Source organism: Vanessa tameamea, chromosome 15, assembly GCF_037043105.1.
Source record: "Vanessa tameamea isolate UH-Manoa-2023 chromosome 15, ilVanTame1 primary haplotype, whole genome shotgun sequence".
Taxonomy (NCBI): domain Eukaryota; kingdom Metazoa; phylum Arthropoda; class Insecta; order Lepidoptera; family Nymphalidae; genus Vanessa; species Vanessa tameamea.
Window position 1 is genome coordinate 7,854,611 of NC_087323.1, and position 22,667 is coordinate 7,877,277.

The window sequence follows — 22,667 nt, forward strand, 5'->3', positions numbered from 1 at the left end:
TGAATAGTAACTAGTGATCCAAAAAAACATATTCGTAGATATACATCATTTATTTGTACTGGATTAATAGACGAATCTAATAATACCTCTTTATATACTAAGTGTATGAAGACCGGTCTATGGTCACTATTGAATTAAAAATCCCATCTGAAAAAAAAAGAAAAAGAATATTTTTTAATATGTTACATTCGTATTATTTAAAACAAAATCGAATAATTGTGCAACAAATTTTATTTTCCATGAATTTTTACCACATTTGATTTCCAATAGAAACCAATTAAGAAATCAGAAACCAGAAACAAAAGTTGCCAGAAAGGTGTGCTATGATTAGTGGACATAAATCAATTTTTTTTTTACTTTGCTTGTCTAGAAGCCAATTGTAAATGGTCACCCTCGCCAATAACCGTTAGTATTGTAGAAATTATAAAGCTTTCCATAAAAGCGTCAATGCGATGTCAACCATACAAACATACTCGTATATTCACCCACGAAGGCGTGTCCTTCACGTTAAAATAATACCGGCGTGCATTAGTATTAGGGAGTGATGCTCGTGCTTATAAGATGTGTAATGTATTAGTGTGTGTGAGGCGTATACGAGTAAAGACAGCAAAACAATACAATTAATTTGCATTGTATTTGTTAAGTGTATTTTATTAAAATGCAGATTATTCAACGTGTCTTCGTTAGTGACTGGTCTATACATACATGGCATTAATGTAATGTTTGTTCGTAGAAAAACTGATGTTAGTGTTGTAACTTGGTATTAGCTACAATTGGATGACTGACTTGTGGTAGAAGTACCAGTTATATAGTAGGTAGTAGATATAGTTCCAAAATAGGTTCGCAAGTAATAATGCAATCAAACATATATAATTACAATTGTGCTCGTCGATTTTATAGAGACTGTCTTGTCTTTTTTTATTCATCTCATAAGATTCTCATAAGAATAAATAATTGTATCGTGTAGAAATGTGATTATTTTACCAGAATGTACGAGTACGAATGTTACGAATTTAGGTAGCTTACTTTCGGGGCGTGTTCAGTCAAGCACCTGGTCAGTAGAGCTGCCCTCTCGCAACCTTTATCGTCACCAACCGACGCCTCGTTCACTGGGATTGGATTAATAATGTGTAAATTGTATACTATAAAGATTTTTTTAAATAATTAAATAATATAATAACTTACATTACTAATATGTTGTTATAAATGTTATACATATGTAACAATACCCTATGTTTATTATAAAATACGACGTTGATTTTCTCCTGATCGATTTCGGTCATGGCGAATATTTTCTATGGGGGACTATTTTCTATATAGAGCGTTAATAAATTCAAGCCAATGGAATGATTAATTTAATTGGGTTGTAGATGTAACAATTGTTCTGTCTTTTAAATAATAAAAATTTACCTGACATGCAAGTTTCGAACAGCTTCTTTGCATTGTCCAATCTTGTTTGATCACCGGGGTACTCTTTTTCAGACAGCTTGTATGCATTTTTATCGTTAAACATACCTTTGTCATCAATCTGAAATTAATATACAAGTATGTTTGTATCATATTTTTTGTTTAAATATTTCTGTACAAAGTATAGACCGCAACGCGAATAATTCTACACCAAGTTGTTTCAGTGAAACTACCGCTTAAATCCGTAAATTTTCATTATGAAACCAAAGCGATCGATAAAGTTTCGCTATTTCAGTATAATCAAAAGCTCTTCGATTTTTTTAAATTGATTGTTACGCGTATTGTATATGATAAAAAATGTTGTCATGTTTGAATTTTACTAAATAATCATTGAATATACATATGAATTATTACATAATTATTGTTACATTACCACAACCGAAGCTTAATTTGTGTTAATAATTCGTCTCGTCCTTGGCTCTGAAGGAAATATATTGAGGAAACCAGCATATGTTGGATTAAGTTCCGATCCACTTCCAGCAATCGGTATTAGAGCAGCGTGGTTTATTAATAAGTTCGAATACTTTACCTCTAAAGGTGAGGTCTTTGAGGTGGACAAGGAGGCCTTTGCCGTTTGAGTGACATTTTTAGGTTGTAAACTAACTAACCTAATAGACAACTGGGCAGTTGTCTATAGTTAGGGTATATAATACAGTTGTTTACCCAATTAACTTTTTTGAAAAGACAAGCTAAAAGGCACTTGGCGTTCTGGTGGTTGGGAATTTTATGATTTTTCATCATTTCTATTTCATCTCCGGAGACTGGATGCTCCTTGCTGCACTCCAACGCTTGCATGATGAACCATTTCTTTATATCTTCGTCAGATCGGGCCTGAAAGATTTTGCAATACAGTGAACGCTCATTGTATGCGTAGGAATGTTTTAATACAAGACAATGCGATTTAAACAGTCAATTTTACTACTTTTTACTAATTGTTATATATCTAAATGGTCGTTTTACATTAATTTTCTACTGAACTATAACAAGAATAATATTTTCTCATTATTCTCAGGAACTAACATAGTGTTGATGATTATATTATAAAGTTTCTGTACTTACAAATGCAATTCCGATAAAACAACACATAAATAAAATCATTAAAGTTGTCATTTTGTTTACAGTTGAACGTTTACTAACTAGGTATTCTATCAAAAAATCTTTTTATATGTTTCATTTTTAATCGAAGCTCGTTATACACAATACTTATGCTGATAATGTTATTTTAATATTTTGGTGATTAAGAACACTGTTTTCAGCGAGGGTGTTTATGTTATTTGTTTGTGCGTTTGTAAAAAACTAATTTCCGTCGCTGCGGGGATGGGGGGGGGGCAGTGTTACGTATGTTTTTCGTTGGTCATATTCTTCGTATCTGTTGGGTATGTCATTGCAAATTTTACAAAGACCTGAATGCGCAAAAAACTGTGTCACTTTCGCATTTATAATAGTATTCCTATTTTATTAATTATTTGTAACGAGTACACTACAGGTAAATTAAAAAAATACGCCCCGAAATTTAGGGCGGCCAGATCGTTGTCAATGCGAATGGGGGCGTTTGGGGGATTTATTAAAAACGATTACATTAACGAGATAGTATTATACAACTTTGTTTTCTAATTTACTCATTGTTTTTGCAGACAATTAAATCATTGTTGGTCATTATTATTATATATAAATCATCATTATTATCAATGTCAAGTAATTGTTTCGTTGTTATTATTAAACGGATCTCTACAATCATAATAGTAATAATGTTTTTATAATAGGAGTATACCCGTTTGGACACTGAACTTCGCGATTTGTATTTTTTTTTTAAATTTAGATTTAAATTAGAAGTAGTGTTTGTGATCTTAATGGTGGATAAGCTGTTAAAATAAGTTTTGGTTTCGAGATTCAGGTGTAGGATCTTCAAAGCAAAGTATAATTTGTGTATGAAATAACATATAAATCTAATTTCATTGGAGAAAAATGTGACTCGCCAATTTTTCTAGATAAAATCTACATTCCGAACTGGTGGTAGCTCAACATTTTCTTATTTCATCCTGTAACCTGACAAAAAAGTCATTGTTGCAGCCTAAGTTACTTCTTATTACATCAGCTATCTGCCAGTGACAGTCCCGTCAAAATCGGTCCAGCTGTTCCAGAGATTAGCCGGAACAAACAGACGGACTCTCAAGAGACAGACAGACAAAACTTTAAAATATGGTATTTTGGTATATGTACCGCGTATACATATATATGCATTTAGTAAAAAGCGGCTATTTTAATATTATAAACAGACACTCCAATTTTATTACATGTATAGATTTCTTCATTCATTCATTTTCTCGAGAGGAATGCGATTGACAGTTAAATAGATGTTAGAATGCATACTTTTTTTCAAACAATACAATTGCATATAATTACCGTCACGTTACGAGGAAGACGTCCAAATAGTTATGCATTAAAAACACTGGCGGAAAAAATCTCTACTAATTGATTGTTATCTCATATTTCTAGAACCAGGTATTTCCGTGAATTTTAATCAAATCTATTGTATTTTTTTATTTACAACTTAAGTCTTTATAACTCAGTCGGGCAAATGTATGACTTCAAATGCAATAAAGGATAACACAAAATAATTGATTATTGTTTATTTGAATACATAATTACGTAATAAAAAATACAAGTTAATTCTTACGAAAACACTTATCGTTTTAATGTTAGTTGAAAATAAATAAGTATATTTTTGGTTAATTAATTATAGGAGTTTCCAACCGTCTTTAAATACGTAAAAAGTTATTTACGAAGAGATCTTATATTACGGTAGGATCGATAAATATTTTTTATAGATAGAGATTATAAAACTAACTACGGATTTGAATTATTTATTAAGGAAAGTAAAAAATTGATGGATTGTGGTTGTAAATACATTTTGTCACGTAGAACGAGGCCTCGCAAACGTCTTTGTAAGAGTCCGCTGTAAAAAAAAAACCGTTTAAGGTATATAAATATAGATATAAGCCATAATTTGCTAAATCTATATATTTATAAATTAAAGTCGTGTTAGTTACACTACTTACACACTACACTACTTATAACTCAAGAACGGATGAACTCATTTGGCTGAAGCTTGGTGGAGAGGTAGCTTAGAACCAGGAGACGGACATAGGATTTTTTTAATTCCGTTTCAGCACGGAAATGTGACTATGATCACCAGGAATTAGATTTAGTAGTTCAAACGAATATATCCCTGTTAAATCCCTGAACAAATGGAAGTTTATGATACATTAATGAAGGCAATTGATTTATTTTTAAGGTTTATATTTCCTGGATGCCCCTGTTGGAAATGGTAAGACATTTCTCACGTCAGTAATTTTAGCCGCTGTTCGTGCGAGATCCAATATTGAGGTTGCAGTTTCTTCTGGAACAGCAACCACTTTGTTAGAAGGATGCCGTAAGGCTCATTCAGTATGAAATTGCCATTAAATATTCATACTATTGAAAAACCAACGTATTGCAAAACACTCCGCAATGGTCAAAGTTTTATCCGCATCGAAAAACATCATCTGGAACGAATGCACAATGGCACATAAACGTGAATTGGAAGCACTTAACCGAACACTGAAATATCAACGCAATGACTTGAGATATTTTGGGGGTGCAACGATTTTACCATATGGCTATTTCCGCCGAACACTGCCAGTAATTCCAAGATCAACTGCTGCTAACAAAGTAAGCCCTTGCTTCAAATCATCAAATCTATCGCCCTATCTAAGGAAACTTCAGCTGATAATAAACATGAGAGTTACGTTGCTGAATGATACATCTGCTGAAGATTTCTTGGAGCAATTGCTAGCTATCGATAATGGTCGAGTACCTGTCGACGAATCTAGCGGATTGATCTCATTTTTGTCTCATTTTTGTCAATTTGTCTCATCGACAGATGAACTCATCAACAAAGTATTCCCAAATATATTTACTAACCACAAAAAGAATGAATGGCTGAATGACCGATCAATTTTGGCGGCTAAGAGTAAAAATTTAGATGACTTAAAGTACATCATTTCCGATCCATCTTGCATTCGCTATGACCATTAACTAATCACAAGGCCAATTTTTGAAAGTTTGTGATCCTAATCTAGATAATCCATGTTTTTCCCATGGTCAATTATATATGGCATGTTCACGGGTCGGAAGACTATCTGCGTGATTTTTTCTTGCGACAATAAAACAAAAATGTCGTCACAATGCTTCACTGAAGAGTTCAACCTATGCGCCAAAAGAATCATTAAAATGTTTGATTTTTTTTGTTTATATATATATATTATATTAATAAAAAAATGAACTTAATAAAATCCAAAATCTGCTTATTTATTGCATCTAAGGCGGAACAAAGTTCGCCGGGTCAGCTAGTGTGTAATAAATGTAGTGGGAACATGTTTCTACGTCTTATTTTATTGGGAGACATTACGAATCGAATGTACGGAACTAGGACCATGAGAAAATGACTTAGAATAGCTTATCTTTCTACACTAAAATTCAGAACTTGTGTGCCACATGGGTTTTCTTTGTTTCCAGGATCATTTTACCTATTAGTCTCCGAACCAAAGACATGAGCAAATTATTTAGTAACCTGTTTAATTTTTACAATTTTAAATTGTTATAAATCGAAAAGGCAGCGACGTATGACGTTAGAAATGAATATCTAACTGGGAAAAATCGATTTTTATGTATAAGAACCTTAATCGTTGTCGTTACAAAACATGAGAAAGTCAAACTGGATGAGAAAATTATCTCTAGTAGCATCAGTTTTAGTCTGTGTATGAAGTCTGAATTTAATGTCTTGAAAAGTAAGAAATAAAATTTCTCGGGTCACGTTGCATTGCCGCTTCAATAGACTAAGAACAACGGTTGAGTGAAGGAATTAACAATGTTTTTGCGGCGCCTTTTTTCTCATGTGTTAATCTTCGAGATCGTCGTGGCGGAAATTCCGTTGGAATATTTTAAACGACTACGTACTTATTTTCTTGCAAGCTGTAATTGCTTCTTTAGCTGGCTCCTTTATTTCCTCTGGCAAGAGCAAATCTGCTTGCTTCATCGCAGCTTCATAATTTAATTTACCATTTTTTACCTGAGGGACAATCAAAAAACATGAAAAACGGATAATTAATTTTGTTTGATTTATTAAATACAAACAAAGTTGTATTAAAATTGAATAGTATACGAACTGAATTTTTTTAACCTATTCCAGTAAGAGAAACCTCTGTTTCTAATATTGATCTGATATATGAAACCCACTTTCTGGCTGGAATTCAATTTAATTTCTTCGTGTTCATTTACATTCATGTAAAAGCATAAGCGTTCCTTACTATTCAGGAGTCAATTTTAAACGGGCTTAAAATACTAGACAGGTTTTTGACATATTTTTTTATTGTTTACAATTTTTAATATGATATAGAAAAACCAAGGAGTCGATCAATTTAATTCTTAAAGTGTTGTGAGTATCATCTATTCATTCATTGTACAATTATCTTTTGACTTAAAGAGAAGCGCTACGCAACAATACATCGACAGATTTTTCTTTTTACTTTAATGATTTTTTTTAATACACCACATTTATTTAAGTCACGACTTTGAAACCTTAACGGCGTACGTTTATATAAAACCGCGCTTTTGTTTCACTGTGCGGGTAACGCTATTAATGTCATTTTATGATTATTATAATATTATTAAATATAGTATGTATAATACCGCATTAGCCATTTTCATGATGCATGCTACGTAGCACATTACTTCTTTTTCTTCTATAAATACGCCTTTGATCATTGGATCAATTTTCTCTGAAAAAAAAAAGAAACTAATTCATAGTGGACCAGCGTTGTGACGATGAATGTCCGTGCCTTTACTGTATCTGTCTTTAACTTAAACTTGATTGAGTTTAAAATTAAATACAATAATTTGTTGTCTTCACTGGTGGCGGGGCGGCTGGTCTCACAGGATCGGAATTGCGATTCAACGGGGAAATGCTGCTAGCGTTATTGCTACCATTCCAGTCATGATTTATACAGAAGCTGTTTTTGTTTTCTATTTTTATAGAATTAGGCCATAATGTAAATAGTTCTTATAATAATAATAAATAATAAATATTGGACAACATCACATACATTACTCTGATCCCAATGTAAGTAGCTAAAGCACTTGTGTTATGGTCAAAATCAAAGTAAAAAAAAAGTCATCAATTCGGCCGGGAATCGAACCCGGGACCTCGGAGTGGTGTACCCATGAAAACCGGTGTACACACTACTCGACCACGGAGGTCGTTAATGTTTTATGTTTTAAAGTTTATTTTCCTACAAATTTTTAGATGTAGACAGAATACAATTTTTATTCCCTTTAGTGCTATATGACTTTAGCTAGGCTACATTACATACCATCAGCAACATTGTTTTTTGGTTGACATGTTTTTCTCATCATCTTTCCTGTTGATTTTATCTGTTTCATTGTCATCTAAAAATTAAAACAGCATTTCATAGATTCATTTAATTAGGCTGTATAAAAATAATGACGTACAAAAATAATGCAGTTTATTTTTTTGAATTAAACACAAATGCAGTATGATTTTATTTAAACTATTATAAACTGCAATGGAAATACAGAAGTTACGAATAATTCTAAATAAATGTTTGGAGCAGTTTAAAAAATTCAAATATGGAATGCACTTACCGCGTTACATATATTCAGAACAACTAGAATTTTAACGACCGCAATGATAACTGACATGGCCTATGCTTTTCTGTAGACCTTGATCTTGTCTATTCGCTTATAAGACGCTGGATAATTGATTAATGATAGTGTCATATTTAACACGTTGTAATGGTGTTAGTGCTGACACCATGTATACAACTTAGGATTGGATATTTTTCAATCATAATTTAATTAAGTATAGTGAATTGCCTAATGTTGTGTATCTAAGACATTTTTAAATATAGAATGTTAAACACATATGGCGATGTCATAATTACGCCACATTTCTTTACATTTGGTCGTATGTGTAATTAGCTATGGTTTTTAAATGTAACCTCTTTTGTGATCCACTTTTTAAAATAACTAATTAAAATTGAAAATGAAAAGACATTGGTCACCCTACCGACGACATAATTAATTTAATATGTAGGTTTCGTTTCGAGAATTATTGCACAGTAATCGTTTATTTCCGACGTAGCTTCAACCATTCATGAACATTTTATATCGATTTAAAAGTCAGTGCTCGGAATATCAGCAGTTTACTACGCATTTTATATAAAGTTATACCAGTCATGGTAATTAACCTAAACAATGATTGTGTTTATTACATTTTTAATTAACAGCCTGTAAATTTCCCACTGTTGGGCTCAGGTCTCCTCTCCCTTTCAGCAGAAGGTTTGGAGCATATTCCACTACGCTGCTCCAATGCGGGTTGGTGGAATACATATGTGGCAGAATTTCGTTGAAATTAGACATATGCAGGTTTCCTCACGATGTTTTCCTTCACCGTCGGGCACGAGATGAAATATAAACACAAATTAAGCACATGAAAATTCAGTGGTGCCTGCCTGGTCCTTAAAAAATTATCTTCTTATTAACTTGGTTGCTAAAAATTGCACAAACTTTTATGAAGTTAACGAAAAGTTAAATTATAATGTGTTTTATATATCTTATTTAATAAAATGATTGATTCCTAATACAAGCTTCTACTCCCCTTTTCACACCCTTAAGGTACCATTTCCGTAATAAAAATTTTTTTCGTTCCCCTGGATTCTATCTTTTGGTTTCTATCCACACCATAGTTGAAGCATCGGTCCAGAGGTTTAAGCGTAAAGAGGTAACAGAGGCAGAGTTACATTTCTAATATTAGTAGGATTTCAACCCCAGGCAGACAAATTAACTTAAACATTGAATTAACGCTAAGTTAACACCAAAAGCCTTAAATACATAATGCCTGTTAATATTTTTTTAACAAATGCTTCTTTTCAAAAATATATGTATTTTTAAATTTTGATATATGTTTATATTACCTTTAATATTATGTAAACTATTTTTCGGACATCTAGGTGGTGAGGGTGATATTTGGAATTTTAGCGAGATGTCCGAAGGTGAAATTCAGCAGCCGGGATTAATCCGAACAATTCCTCGGAACATTCCCCGTGATAAATTCTGTAGAAGATGCAGAGCGATCCAACATCTCTACGCAAAGCCAAAGGATCAAGCAGATCGGAAAGGGCTTGATCGTCGATAATTCGAGCCGCTCTACGTTGGATACGGTCAAATGGAAGGAGCTGGTATTGGGGAGCACCCGCCCAGAGGTGAGAGCAGTATTCCATGTGAGGCCGAATTTGCGCCTTGTATAGTCTTAGACGATGGGCCGACGTGAAATACTGTCTTGCCTTGCTGAACACACCGAGAGTATAGTGTACCGAGATTGTAGTGTAGTATATGAGATGACAGTAATAAAAGGGCGTATTAGTAATCAATCAATCAAATGTCACTTTGTGACTTCTATAAAAGAGAACTTAAAGTGTTCCTACAAGTATTCCTTCTACTACGTTACGCATGTAATATGAAGTCCAGTTTTGTTTATTTGATCTTTGTTATAAGTTTATATCAATGCAGTGTCATTTTCGCAGTAAGTATTTTTTTTAGAATAGTACACCAGCCAATTTACTCGTGAGTCCCGTTGATGCGATAGAAAACATTTTATTTTTAAGTCTATAATAAAAATAAAAAATATGTTTACTAATATAATTAATATATTTTCTTTTCGAAGTTGTAAGTAAGGCAGACAGTGTTTGTTTACGCTTATATGATGGGATTAGCTACTATAGGATTTCTTATACAATTTAAAACGGCTCTTCTCCGTAGAATCTGCATTCTATTCTGTCAGTAGCTTTATTACTTCAATTATAAATTAATAATTGAAAACTGGAAAATTATAATTCCAAAAAAATCCAAAATTTGTAAAATTTAATAAAGAATATTTTGATTTTGGCAAAGTAGTCAGATTTTCTGGAAACGTGGTATCTTATTATTTTAATTGGCAAACTCATTTTATATTCATAAAGGATATACCTACATACACCAGTGATCCTTAACCTCTAACTGTAATTGCGGTATACATTTGCTATTAAAATAAATCGTTATAAATGATTTCTTTGTAATAAATGAAGGTTAAACGAGGTATACAAATTAACACTTTAACCTTAGGTATAAATAGAGTGCGTGAATCATCATGGCTGTTTTATACTGGGTGGTAGGGCTTTGTGCAATACCGTCTGGATAGAAATCACCCACTCATCTTATATTCTACCGATAAACATCAATATTCCGGAGTATTCCGGCTTGAAGGTTGAGTAAGCCAGTGAAATTACAGACATAAGGGGCATACCAATTTAGTTCTGCAAGTTGGCGGTGTATTGTTAACCAACAGGTGACCAATCTACCCACCCGCCAACCGATATTATAAAAAAATACCGTGGAATACAATATTTTCTCTATAAGATAGCAGTAAGAGTACCACTTTAGGAGTGATTGATGATTATCTTAAAAACCTACGTACTTGGTTACTTACAAGCACGTTTAGGCAGGTGTGAGCCACTCATCCTAGATTCTACTATTAAAAGTTTTTGTATCGGATTTTCTATTGCTTTTACTGAATATGATAAACCGGGGTATTGTCCTAACAAGAGCCCAGATGATACATTTAAAACTTCCAACTGAAGAACGTAGGTTTAAACCAAAACTCTGTGTTAATCTCGTTCGGTGACTAGGTATATCTCAGTTTATAACATTTATAGTAAAGGCAAGGCTAAACTAGAAATGTCGATATGACTTTACTTTTAATTATAGAATCTGATCAGTTGGTCTAACCTACTCAAATGTTTTTGCCCAAATATCTACCACAAAGTATATAAGTTTTTAAGATAATCATGAAACTATAAATCTACTTCTAAAGAGCTCCTGATGCTGCGGTGGACTACAATATTGTCTCATAAGTCTACATAGTAAGTTTTTAAATAATGTAACAAACTTTAATGTGCTTAATATATTTTTATAATTACATATGCATATCTCGTGTTCGGTGTTCAAGTAAATCTGTATGGGTTGAATAAAATTTGTGTCACATTGGAGTAGCGTGTGATACGCTCCAAACCTAAATTTTAAGAGGAAAGGATATTCCATTAGTGGGGCACATGTACAAATTGTTACTTAACCTTTTATGTATAATACCATCTCACTTTTGCATGACTTCTCCCACTTGAATATGGACATTTGGCATTTTCACCTTAAAATGAAAAGATGACAAGGCAACAACTTAAGAATTCTGGGAAACTTATCAAAAAATCTTGTATTCCGAAGAACGATGTTACTGAAGGTATACTATGTTTCAGATTTATAAAATACTGTGTTTTCGTAAAATTCATTAATTGTTCTAGAATCGTCCACCTCGTAGTTGCTTAAATTATTATTTTTTCTCATTATTTACCACTTGCAGAAAGCTAGAGGGTAAATGTAATGCTAATATAAATGTAAGGGGTAAAAGAGATAGTTCAGTTAGTATAGGAGAAGGTGGTAATGTGGCCCCCTACTTTGTTTTTGAGGCCTCACGTATCTTCATTTGGATTAAAACGGTTCTTATAATATTTAGAGTGAGTTTCTACTCCTGCATCACTTTCAGAGCTACGGCTGGATATACTGACTCTCTGGCGTCGACGATTAGCACTGCTCCCGCTGCCCACTTCACCACGTTTAAGGCCGCGTCCACCGCCTCGTCCACGTCCACTACCTCGTCCACGTCCACGAGTCTCAGCTAAGCGCAACGATTCAGTTAATAGATTTTTATAAGGTGATCACTTTTGCTGTTGTAGCTTTTCTTCCACGATTAGAAGTCCTAGTTCTGACCTCAGGGACTGAGTAGGGATAAATAGTTTTTGTGTCGTCTCAAAAAATGATCCAATCAAGCACATCCTGCTACTTTATTTTTAAATTGATTTTGGATATGGTTTTTAAAAGTCAGCTGATAGGCCATTTTTCTAACATCCATCCTACTAAGTTTTTCCAGGACAGGTGGATGTACGGGCTTTCTACCAAGAGGTTTATGCACAAGTGACTAAAGACTCTTCAGAGTCCTTCACTAATCGTTTCAACGTTGACTTTGGCACAGAAAACATTTTTACAGCCTTTTTGTAGCCCATGACCTTTGTTCTTACAGCGTCAACTGGCATTTTCATTTGATCAGAATCCCATGTTTTCCTCTTCTTCGAAGATGGGAGTAGTAGACTGAGTCGTGGCATCTGAAATCGGATTAAAAAATAATTGATGCAGAAATGATATATAGCTCATACATGTTATATGGCCCCCGGGGCCATAATAGGAACAATATGAGGGGACCAAATTACAAGTATTAATGAGTATATAAAGAAACTACAATACATATAATTGTAAAATGGTTTTGCATAATTACCGCCAAAATCCAGTAGGGAAACATTTCACAAAAACAATGTCCAAGTCACCTAACGTAAAACTTAGTTTTTCCGAAAAAATAATAATAAAATGCAGCGCAATTATAAATGTTTGCCGTTGCATGTTTCGAATGACTCCAAATAACAAATGAGCATTACGCCATCTCACAGATTTGTTGGTTACTATTTGGTAGCTGTCACAAGAGCCCCGCGTTGCACGTAAATTATACTATATGGCGCGTTTGTAAATCATAAAAATACAAGGGGGCCAATATACCTGCAGGGGCCACATTACCACCTTCTCCTATAACATTTACGTAACTTAATAATGTAAGTTATGTAATACTTACATATATATGACTTGTACATAATATAGTACTTATTACTTTTGCTTTGTATTAACAATAATCATCAAAGGAAAATTAATATTTGTTATTTTTACAGAGCAAGTCGGAAAAATAGAGCAAGGAAAGTTCTTAGAAGAGAGAAATGTTATGTGTTACATCGCCTGCATATATTCGATGACTCAAGTTGTAAGTCTTTCTGTTTACCATTATTTGCAGATAAATTGCTATTGGTATTAAAATTAACTCGTGTGGACGAGGTTAAAGGACATTTTTCCGTATACACACGGAACTATCTATGTTCTTCTTCAATAAAATTTTGTGACAGATATTTAAAAAGGGAAATAAAATAGTAGTAATAAAATAGACGTGCCAATAAGGAGAGTTGTTTATTTCATAAACTATAAATATATAATATCAAAACGTTCTATTCAGCCGAAATTGAACCTACAACTAATTTATATTAAGTCCAAGTTGCTCTGTGGAAGCTTATTCCATGAATAAGAATGACTTTGAATAAATCCAGCATCGAAATCTAAATCACGAGTATTTAATTCACAGAATAAAAAACAATAAATGCATCATATAAATAGCTAATAACACTTTTTATCGGACTTTAAATTATCTGTATTTTAGATTTAGACTGTTTTTATACGATTTTAAAATTTAATCAAATCACAGTTTAAAAATTAAATTTTAAATATCTTTGAGGTAAATTGTGTTTTGTAGATAAAAAACAATAAACTAAGCTATGAGGCTGTAATAAAACAAGTGGATTTGATGTTTCCGCCTGATATGAAAGATGCAGTGAAGGCTGCCGCAGAAAAGTGCAAGGATGTTGGTATGATATCTATTGTTACAAAAATTATCTCAAAGTCATTTTTGAAATCACAAAGTGTAGAGTAAGTGTTTATAAACAAAAAATGTTTTTTTTTTTTCAGGTAAGAAATATAAAGATGTATGTGAAGCCTCGTATTGGACAGCCAAGTGTATGTATGATCACGATCCGAAAAATTTTGTTTTTCCGTGAATTGTAGTTCAATAAATGGTATTGTTTAACAATTCTTTTATTTATTACATTCAAGTGTTCAACTTAAAATATGCTAGTATGCTATAATGCTTTAAAATATGGTATGTTGTATATCATAATATACCGAAACAGTTAATAAATTAAAGTTTAAATAAAATAAATTTAAAGGAACTGTATAAATTTTATAGTATGATGTCCTTAATTTGATCAACGTAAAATATAAAATAAACATATGTACATAATTATGCCGATAAAAGTGATCACAGCGATTATTCTTTTGATTAAAAACTATTAATCTGTTAAACTTATTTTTTATGTTTAGTAGTTTAGTGTAAAGATTTTAATTATACATATATATAGTATCATTAGTTTCCACCCGTGGCCTCGTGTGCGTGTTAGGCAGTTAGGCATGTGTAGATTTAGCGTAGAAACTATGTCCTTTCTTGGGATTCAAGATATCAAATTTCATCAAAATACGGGATGTATTTTGATGAAATTTGAACTAAAGATAAAACTTTCGAGAAAAACATCTGTCCGTGGCAAAATACATATATTCTTACGCACGGATCAGGCGTATCTACTAACACGTAGTAGGAAAGGGGTATGAAAATCCAAATTCTTAAAAGGAGAGGAAGTCTTTCTCTTTAATTTCGATTAAATAATGAAGATATTTATTCATTTTATTCAATAAATAAATCATAACCGTCGTTAAATATACTCCTGTTGTACCACGTAAGACTTGAAGTTATTTTAATATGAAACGTAAATAAGGAAGTCAATTTAAATTCACACAGGATGTTACAAAATCGAGAGCGTATAAAAATACGATGCATGTCGCTAGATGTAGACAAGAATGGAGTAAAATATATGTTGTGTCAAAAGCAATGGCTTAAAGAAAACTGACAATGTTCACTGGCTTATTTTCAACAATAATTGAATAGCCGTATGGACACGTAAGAATATTTCTGAATTTGTTCATATTAAATATTATCAACAATTAAAAGATATTCTTGGTGGTAGGGCTTTGTGCAAGCCCGTCTGGGTAGGTACCATCCACTCATTAGATATTCTACCGCCTAACAGCAGTACTCAGTATTGTTGTGTTCCGGTTTGAAGGGTAAGCCAGTGTAACTACAGGCACAAGGGACATAACATCTTAGTTCTTAGAACTTAGAGGTTGGTGGCGCATTGGTGATGTAAGGAATGGTTAATATTTCTTACACCGCCGGCGGTAGTGACCACTTACCATCAGGTGACCTATTTGATCGTCCGTCTACCGATAAAAAAAAAAAATGACGTTTGATTTCTGTTCAAGAGGTAAATGATATAACAATAGGTTGTGTTTTTAAATACAAATTATATGTTCAATGCACGGAAACGTTTAGATAATGTACAATTATCTTTATTAAACATAGGTTCTCCAAAATTTGGTAAATGATGTTCCAAAAGTACCTGATACGCCTTATTTGTGATGTGTTATGACAGTTCTATAACAGCTGCCGACGATTTCATTTGATTCTTCAGAAGTAGATTCTGTTTCACATAAGTTGTCCTTATAATATGCAAATGAATTTCAAAATTGTTATTTTGTTTTATTTTTCGATTACAGTGTCTAACTTTGTTGTTGGGGTAAGTGTTTTTAATTATTTTGACTATGATATAATATTAAAAATAGTAAAAACTAAATTATTTTTCGAATAGATGTCGAGAGCTCAAGTAAAGAAGACAATGACAATTATGAAAAATCAATGTATGCCTAAAAATGGCGTTACTAATGGTATGAGAACTTTAAATATATTTCAACTCATATTAATGAGTTATTAAATCTGATTTAAATATATGTATAGGTATATAAATACTTCGTGGTTTGTTGAATAAATGATATTATATATATAGTTTGTTTATATTTTTATATCGATCATAAAATATTACAATTGATCTTTTTTTCGAACAAAGTCGTTGATCTTGTTCTGAAAACAAACGATATAACTCGATAGTAATAAATATATATATACCGTAGTTATTAATTAAGGTTCATTTTCATATATAATATTCTAACTGAATTGTGTTTGTGAATAACTGAACGTACCGTTTTTTTTTTTTATTACAGATAAAGTTGGTAAAATCGAGCAAGGAGTTTTTCTAGAAGACCACGACGTAATGTGTTACATTGCATGTGTATATAAATTTGCTCAAGTTGTAAGTATAATATATACTTTAAATAGAAGTTTTTTGTCTTTGTCACTATAATTTCGCTAATATCACAATAAAGTTCGCTGTTAACCTATTTATTTGGTATTAACTATGAGTGTAGAGATTATTTGACTTTTACGTCCGTCTAACGTTAACTATATTCTTTATTCCTGATGGGTGTTTATAAGGCGATTACGTGTTCGATTTATGAAAACGATTATCAAAAATTACTTTAGTTGGCGCCATCACGATCTCACCACCCTACGAGTCCATAAGGAGCTTCTCTGTTTGAAACAGTACGGCGCAAAATGTTTTTTTTTTAATATAAATTGTAATTTAACTATGGCATAAGTATGAATATTTTCAGGTGAAAAATGATAGATTAGATAAGGACTTGATTTGGAAGCAAATTGATATCCTTTATCCTGTGGAAATAAGAGAACCCGTTAAGAAATCCGTGGCAAAATGTATTTTAGTTCGTAAGTATATTTAAATTTAAAGAAGTTATACAATTCTGAAACCATAACAGCATTTAAAAAATGTAAGGTCGTTAATATTTTATAAGTGTTCATATTTTTTATTATAGTACAGATTTATATACTCTCTAAGAGCGAACCTGCGTTTAAATATTATCCACGTGCATTAGTATGAGCGAGCGACGCTCTTGCTTACAATATGTCTTATGTCAAATCGTGAGACGACTAAAAGTAAAGACAACAAAAAATACAAAATAGATTATATTTGTTTTTATTTTTTTTTAATATTAAGTCAAAAAATTAAGTGGCTAGATCTTTATATTTAATAAATAATCAGTTGATTAGCTGTTCATAAATTTCATAAATTAAAATTCGTATAATAGGTAATTCTGAATATAATAAAGGATAATCAACGAAATACTTTCAGAAACTAATTATGAGGACGGGTGTGAAGGAATATTCCGTGCAGCGAAATGCCACTACGATGACAATCCCGACAATTTTATATTTCCTTGAAATTATTTAACCAACTGAAATATTTTGGAAGATAACTAAAAATATATTGTGTGGTAGAAACTTTGTCAAAATAATTTAATATTACGATGTAGTATTGTTTTTCTTTTATTTTCTTAATATAACAAACAATAAAACTCATTATTTATATTAAACATGTTATCTTTTACTTAAAAATAAATAATATATTCTGTAGAATCAATAAACCAGCCGAATTCACGCACAGTGAGGAAGGATTCTAGATTGGAGAACGTTCGCTATTAAAATTTAAAATTGATAATCATTAATAGTTCTTTTTAGTTGAATATATTTCTCTTAACCTATCCAAACGGGTTTCATTAACATATTCCTAACACCAAGTTAAAGTTATAGTATATAATAACTTTTAGTAAATAAATATTTCACAACATTTTTTATAATACAGAAGCGTGTAACTTTAGTATGTTTTAATGACTCCCGGTTTTCTGTGCCATTTCTTGATTTGATTTAGAACTTGCACTTTTATTATATGAAAATCGGGGACTTCCACTATTGACTGTCAAGCGACAAGGCCACGAGTGACGAGAACTTAAAAAATATATATACACATTAATAATCAATGGGCTTATGGAATCTGGACCGAATGTATAATTCATAAGGTAAACAGACAAAGTACTAACCTAAGAAAACAAATACATAGATTTACCTCGTAAATGACTACAAGCTATAATCAACTTGTCTTTATAACTCTGGGATCGCATTTATGCATTCATCTGTTGGCCAGATTCTAAGCAAACTGAGTGAAATGGTTCGAAAAGATTTTTCTATATTCATAGTTCTTACAGTTTTAGCCGCCGGTACCGACAGTGTGAGTTTGATATTTACTTTATTTTTTATAAATATTAAATTTATTGAAAAAAGTAATTCTTACATATAATTGCCTTTATAAATATTCAACGAATTGAACTTATTAACATCAGCAACAATCTTAATTGTAATTTTATAAAACACTTTTCAGATAATATATATACCTATATATTATTTTTTAAATGAATTCCTTACGAAGAAATACCCATTTTATAAGCTCGAGTAAGAAACACGTCTACTAGAATGGCTGGTATTGTTACAAAACTGGCCCGATTTGTGTTTATATAGTGTTGATACTAATACTTAAAATTCCATGTAACTCATTAAAATGTACCATTACCGTGATTACACCCAATTTGCTACGTACTTCATGCGCCAGTAAATAACTATTATTAATGCCTATGCAGTCGTATCTAAGTTTCATTTGGTCTGCAATCTCTAAAACATTTTGTCGTAATTTTCTATAATTTTATACGCCTCATTATTTTAAAATGTTAATATTATTTTAGATGACAAGACAGCAATTAAAAAAGTCAACTAAAATGTTAAAAAATAATTGTATGGGCAAGAATGATGTCACAGAAGGTAAAAATATTATGTAATTTAGTTGATAAAGTTGGTCACTATTAAGATTTCTCTACCGAAGCTTCTCGATAGATATGGTAGCTCTACTTTAAACTCAATCTGACTTTTATAACTATGGACTCACTATGAAGAATTTGAGTTTGCAAGAGTTTACTTGAAAAAGTAAATAATTTAATTTAATAACTTCACAGTTGCGATACTAATGAGTTAGTATGTTAATTGTCAACAACAACAGAAACGCACCGCTAAACTAGTATCACTACAAAATTAAAGTAAAAGACTTCTCAATAGCCTAGTTCAATTGAAGACGAAGTCAAGTTAAGTAGTAACATACCTTGGAATTACATACTCCATGCGACTTGTCAATAGACCTGCCACCATTTATAACGCCATTTTTTTACGAATCCATAATATACTTCGTACAAAGATTAATCAAGATTTCTACTTATGATATCGTGTCAATTAAATCTCATTTTTTTAAATTTGTTGTTACTCCTGTGATAAGAATAGGATTAAATATTTATTACAATGTACATATATAAATAAAATACAATTAGTAATACGTTATTTATATAGAGTGTATTGGATTATAATACAATAACGAATTTTACAGATATGGTGGGAGATATTGAAAAAGGAAAATTTATCCAGGAAAAAAATGTAATGTGCTATATTGCATGCATCTATCAAATGTCGCAGATTGTACGTACAAATATTATATTATTTTACTTTAAAAAAAATCAAGAACTATCACATTTGTATAAGTCCTTACGTAAATACGTCTGTGATATAGTAATGAGTTATAAGAATTATCTAATAATAAATTGTATTATATACAAGCACTGCACGATTTACTTTATTTATGTAATAAAATAAATCACGATCACGATTTGATGAAATCGATGTGTATATATTTTTTATATCTGTTATAAATCTATTTGTTACTTTTTGTAACAACAAAATATAATTTTCGCATATGATTTATTTTTATATTCTGGAAAACAATTATAAAGCTAAAACACAACTATCAGCGCTGCTAGGGGTTGGAGCACACTCACACACAGTTCAAGTAATATGCAATCACAAATAAATATTCAATTACCATTATAGTCATGGCATGAAACAAACTCGCGTTGTATTCGTTCCCATCATAAAAATAGTAAGAGCTGTTGATGTGTCATTTCTTTTCTTGGGGGCGCAAAATTCAAATCTTACCACAGACACTCTTGACGACGATGAGAACTATACATATTTTATTCGTGTATATATTTTATTTAAGTAATTTATCTATTCTATTATAAAAGTAGTCATTGTAAACATAAAGTATTGCCGTATATGTGGGTAAAGGGTCGCATTACATGTCATACACAAGATAAAAAATTAATAGCTGACAGATTAAAAAATGACAATTGTATGAAACTAACAGGAATATGAAAAATATGTTTTTTTAGAGTTTGTTGTAATTTTGTTGCCACATATTAAAAAATACATAATTAAAAATTCAGGTGGCCAGCTCCTTGTATACTTTGTAAGTGTATGTTTTGTTTGAGGTAAAAAATAATAAGTTAAACTACGAAGCTTCAATAAAACAAGTGGATATTATGTTTCCCGCGGACATGAAGGACGCTATGAAATCTTCAATTGAAAAATGTAAAGATATATGTAAGTTTTTTAATGTTCCTATAAGTGAAATTTAGATCTTAAGAAGAGCTGATGTACGAGTACATAGCAATAGGTGTTAAATCTTATTTTCAAAACCAAAATGGACACGTTTCGCGTAATTAAAATGACAATATATATATATATTTATTATAAATTATATTTAAAATTGAATATATTTTATTATCTGTAGCTGTATGATTTTAGGCATCAACAATTACTACCTTAATACTTATAAAAGTCTAGACATATTAATATTGGTAATCTATTTTTATAGTCGCTAATTTTGTTTCTTAATCCATTAAAACTTTTTGAAATAAGCTGATTAGGTACTTCGGGTTTTAGTAACTTTTTTAAATTATAATATTTATCTACTTATACGCTACACACTCCAGGGTTTATGAAAAGTATATTAATGATATGCATTAGTATTTGTTGATTTTCAGACAGTCTATATAATAATGGAATTGTATTTAATCAATTTTTGTAAATTTCATTTATGAGTAAATACGAAGTTTCTTGCGGATTTTCCACGGTAAATCTACATCCTGAATTTATTATATTATTTATACTAAATTAATGACACATTTATGTATGTATTATGTAATGTTAATTGCAAAGCATTATATTTAATGTGATCTTGTGAAGTAATGATTCAAACTGCGAAACTTTGCTTAAATAAAGTATATTTCGATTTTAACCAAATGATGTATTTTAATAGTTTTCTTTGCTTTACAGCCAAAAAATACAAAGACATTTGTGAAGCGTCATACTGGACAGCAAAATGTATATACGACGACAATCCTAAGAACTTTCTATTTCCTTAATGTATTCAAATTGAATATATCACTATTTTTTTAATACTACTGCAATGTAACTTTAACAATAATACCTAAAAAGATCCATGAATAAATAATAGATTGTAATTTTGTAAATGATGTTTTAATTTTATCCTATTATTTCATTATCATTTTTTGTGTAACTATTTTTAATTTCAAATGTGTTGTTTAACATGCTATCTGATGGCAAGCAGTTACCACCGCCCACAACTGTTGGCACTGTTAATCTTACTCACTGACCCTTCTAATCGGAACGCAACAATACTAAATATTGTTGTTTGGTGGTAGAATGTGTGATGAGTTTTGCTACCGAGACTTGAACAAAGCAAACATATAATAGTCAATTTTTCAGTTTTCACACAAGAAACATTAAGATGATTCTAGTTAATCACTCACACAGTCAAATCGTTTTGGCGGTTTTTTGATCAATTCGATTCGTCTTCAAGGTACTGTGAGGTTGAAGTTATTATTGTCGTTAGCATTGAAGGTTACATAGATATTCACAAAAAGTGGGATTTAACGTGATTCTTTGTAACAAAACGCTACGTCATGTTTCCTCTGCTGCCTAGTGTGTAATTGTAGAGTTCTCGTGACTTGTAATTATCAAGGTACAGGTTATCTAAAATATGTAGGTATTATTTTAACATGCATGCTTATGTATAGTATACATTATTAAAATTAGCATTATTGTTTAACAAGAAAAACAATAAATATATTAATAATAGACAAATACCTTAACATAATTAATTAGCATTTTTAATAATTTAATTTTAATTTATATTTACTGGGTGGTAGAATTTTATAAAGAGTTATTTTTGAAATAACATATAGATTTTTTTAAATTTATATTTTCGTTATCGTTGCCTAAAAGATAGTTTGTTCATAAAGTGTTCATATATCAATTAACTATCTCTATCTGCAATTATTAATAACGACAAATAGTGCAGCTAGAATAAAACGTAGGATACAATTCTTTGTGTAATATACATTGCTTTTAACGCTAACGTTTCGGTCTAGATTTTGACAGAATATTTACACAGGAAAACTCCTTGGATATTGCATATCAATAAGCTATACTTTATTTAGATTAATGAGAATGAGCCTTTATAGTGATTGAAGACGTCGAGGCATGAAGTCGGGGTCGTTTTGTTTCTAATGGACATTGTGACCTAAATTATATTATCAAATAATTTATCATAGTTATTTTATATTATTTTTTAATATTTTATGCTTAGTTACTA

General features: G+C 31.2%; 5 protein-coding genes across 6 annotated transcripts; 3 read left to right on the forward strand and 2 right to left on the reverse strand.

The window, feature by feature from the left end:
- Positions 1–35: 35 nt before the first annotated feature.
- On the reverse strand, positions 36–2,764 carry LOC113399695 (general odorant-binding protein 19d-like). Its single transcript, XM_026638894.2, has 5 exons — positions 2,527–2,764; positions 2,131–2,298; positions 1,411–1,528; positions 1,027–1,109; positions 36–147 (listed from the first exon to the last, which is right to left on the reverse strand). Exons 1-5 carry the CDS (start codon positions 2,575–2,577, stop codon positions 127–129), a joined length of 441 nt encoding a protein of 146 aa, XP_026494679.2. The 5' UTR covers positions 2,578–2,764; the 3' UTR covers positions 36–126.
- A 1,547-nt stretch (positions 2,765–4,311) lies between these two features.
- Positions 4,312–8,285, reverse strand: LOC113399696 (general odorant-binding protein 72-like). Its single transcript, XM_026638896.2, has 5 exons — positions 8,170–8,285; positions 7,878–7,953; positions 7,198–7,286; positions 6,466–6,577; positions 4,312–4,423 (listed from the first exon to the last, which is right to left on the reverse strand). The coding sequence occupies exons 1-5, from the start codon at positions 8,224–8,226 to the stop codon at positions 4,335–4,337; spliced, it is 423 nt and encodes a 140-aa protein (XP_026494681.1). The 5' UTR covers positions 8,227–8,285; the 3' UTR covers positions 4,312–4,334.
- Positions 8,286–9,889: 1,604 nt separating this feature from the next.
- On the forward strand, positions 9,890–14,347 carry LOC113399643 (general odorant-binding protein lush-like). 2 transcript variants are annotated; one of them, XM_026638821.2, is made up of 5 exons: positions 9,890–10,108; positions 11,779–11,854; positions 13,386–13,474; positions 14,015–14,126; positions 14,227–14,347. In XM_026638821.2, the coding sequence occupies exons 1-5, from the start codon at positions 9,965–9,967 to the stop codon at positions 14,313–14,315; spliced, it is 510 nt and encodes a 169-aa protein (XP_026494606.2). In that variant the 5' UTR covers positions 9,890–9,964; the 3' UTR covers positions 14,316–14,347. The 2 variants fall into 2 exon arrangements, with proteins under 2 accessions (XP_026494606.2, XP_064073205.1); XM_064217135.1 differs by lacking the exon at positions 9,890–10,108 and adding an exon at positions 11,252–11,500.
- Positions 14,348–15,637: 1,290 nt separating this feature from the next.
- Positions 15,638–17,552, forward strand: LOC113399699 (general odorant-binding protein 19a-like). Its single transcript, XM_064217137.1, has 4 exons — positions 15,638–16,092; positions 16,426–16,514; positions 16,876–16,987; positions 17,412–17,552. The coding sequence occupies exons 1-4, from the start codon at positions 16,017–16,019 to the stop codon at positions 17,498–17,500; spliced, it is 366 nt and encodes a 121-aa protein (XP_064073207.1). The 5' UTR covers positions 15,638–16,016; the 3' UTR covers positions 17,501–17,552.
- Positions 17,553–18,110: 558 nt separating this feature from the next.
- On the forward strand, positions 18,111–21,513 carry LOC135193657 (general odorant-binding protein 72-like). Its single transcript, XM_064217136.1, has 5 exons — positions 18,111–18,344; positions 18,853–18,928; positions 19,542–19,630; positions 20,479–20,590; positions 21,326–21,513. Exons 1-5 carry the CDS (start codon positions 18,240–18,242, stop codon positions 21,412–21,414), a joined length of 471 nt encoding a protein of 156 aa, XP_064073206.1. The 5' UTR covers positions 18,111–18,239; the 3' UTR covers positions 21,415–21,513.
- Positions 21,514–22,667: the final 1,154 nt, after the last annotated feature.

Coding starts and splice junctions, on each gene's coding strand:
- LOC113399695 (XM_026638894.2), bottom strand. CDS start 2,577: ATGACAACTTTAATGATTTTATTTATGTGTTGTTTTATCGGAATTGCA. Junction 1,529..2,130: donor TTTTCAAAAAAGTTAATTGG/GTAAACAACTGT, acceptor TATTAATTTCAG/ATTGATGACAAAGGTATGTT. Junction 1,110..1,410: donor GTTCGAAACTTGCATGTCAG/GTAAATTTTTAT, acceptor ATCCAATCCCAG/TGAACGAGGCGTCGGTTGGT.
- LOC113399696 (XM_026638896.2), bottom strand. CDS start 8,226: ATGTCAGTTATCATTGCGGTCGTTAAAATTCTAGTTGTTCTGAATATA. Junction 7,954..8,169: donor TTCTGAATATATGTAACGCG/GTAAGTGCATTC, acceptor TTTAATTTTTAG/ATGACAATGAAACAGATAAA. Junction 7,287..7,877: donor AAAAAACAATGTTGCTGATG/GTATGTAATGTA, acceptor TTTTTTTTTCAG/AGAAAATTGATCCAATGATC.
- LOC113399643 (XM_026638821.2), top strand. CDS start 9,965: ATGTCACTTTGTGACTTCTATAAAAGAGAACTTAAAGTGTTCCTACAA. Junction 13,475..14,014: donor TATATTCGATGACTCAAGTT/GTAAGTCTTTCT, acceptor TGTGTTTTGTAG/ATAAAAAACAATAAACTAAG. Junction 14,127..14,226: donor AGAAAAGTGCAAGGATGTTG/GTATGATATCTA, acceptor TTTTTTTTTCAG/GTAAGAAATATAAAGATGTA.
- LOC113399699 (XM_064217137.1), top strand. CDS start 16,017: ATGTCGAGAGCTCAAGTAAAGAAGACAATGACAATTATGAAAAATCAA. Junction 16,093..16,425: donor TAAAAATGGCGTTACTAATG/GTATGAGAACTT, acceptor TTTTTATTACAG/ATAAAGTTGGTAAAATCGAG. Junction 16,988..17,411: donor GGCAAAATGTATTTTAGTTC/GTAAGTATATTT, acceptor AAATACTTTCAG/AAACTAATTATGAGGACGGG.
- LOC135193657 (XM_064217136.1), top strand. CDS start 18,240: ATGCATTCATCTGTTGGCCAGATTCTAAGCAAACTGAGTGAAATGGTT. Junction 18,345..18,852: donor TAGCCGCCGGTACCGACAGT/GTGAGTTTGATA, acceptor ATATTATTTTAG/ATGACAAGACAGCAATTAAA. Junction 18,929..19,541: donor CAAGAATGATGTCACAGAAG/GTAAAAATATTA, acceptor CGAATTTTACAG/ATATGGTGGGAGATATTGAA.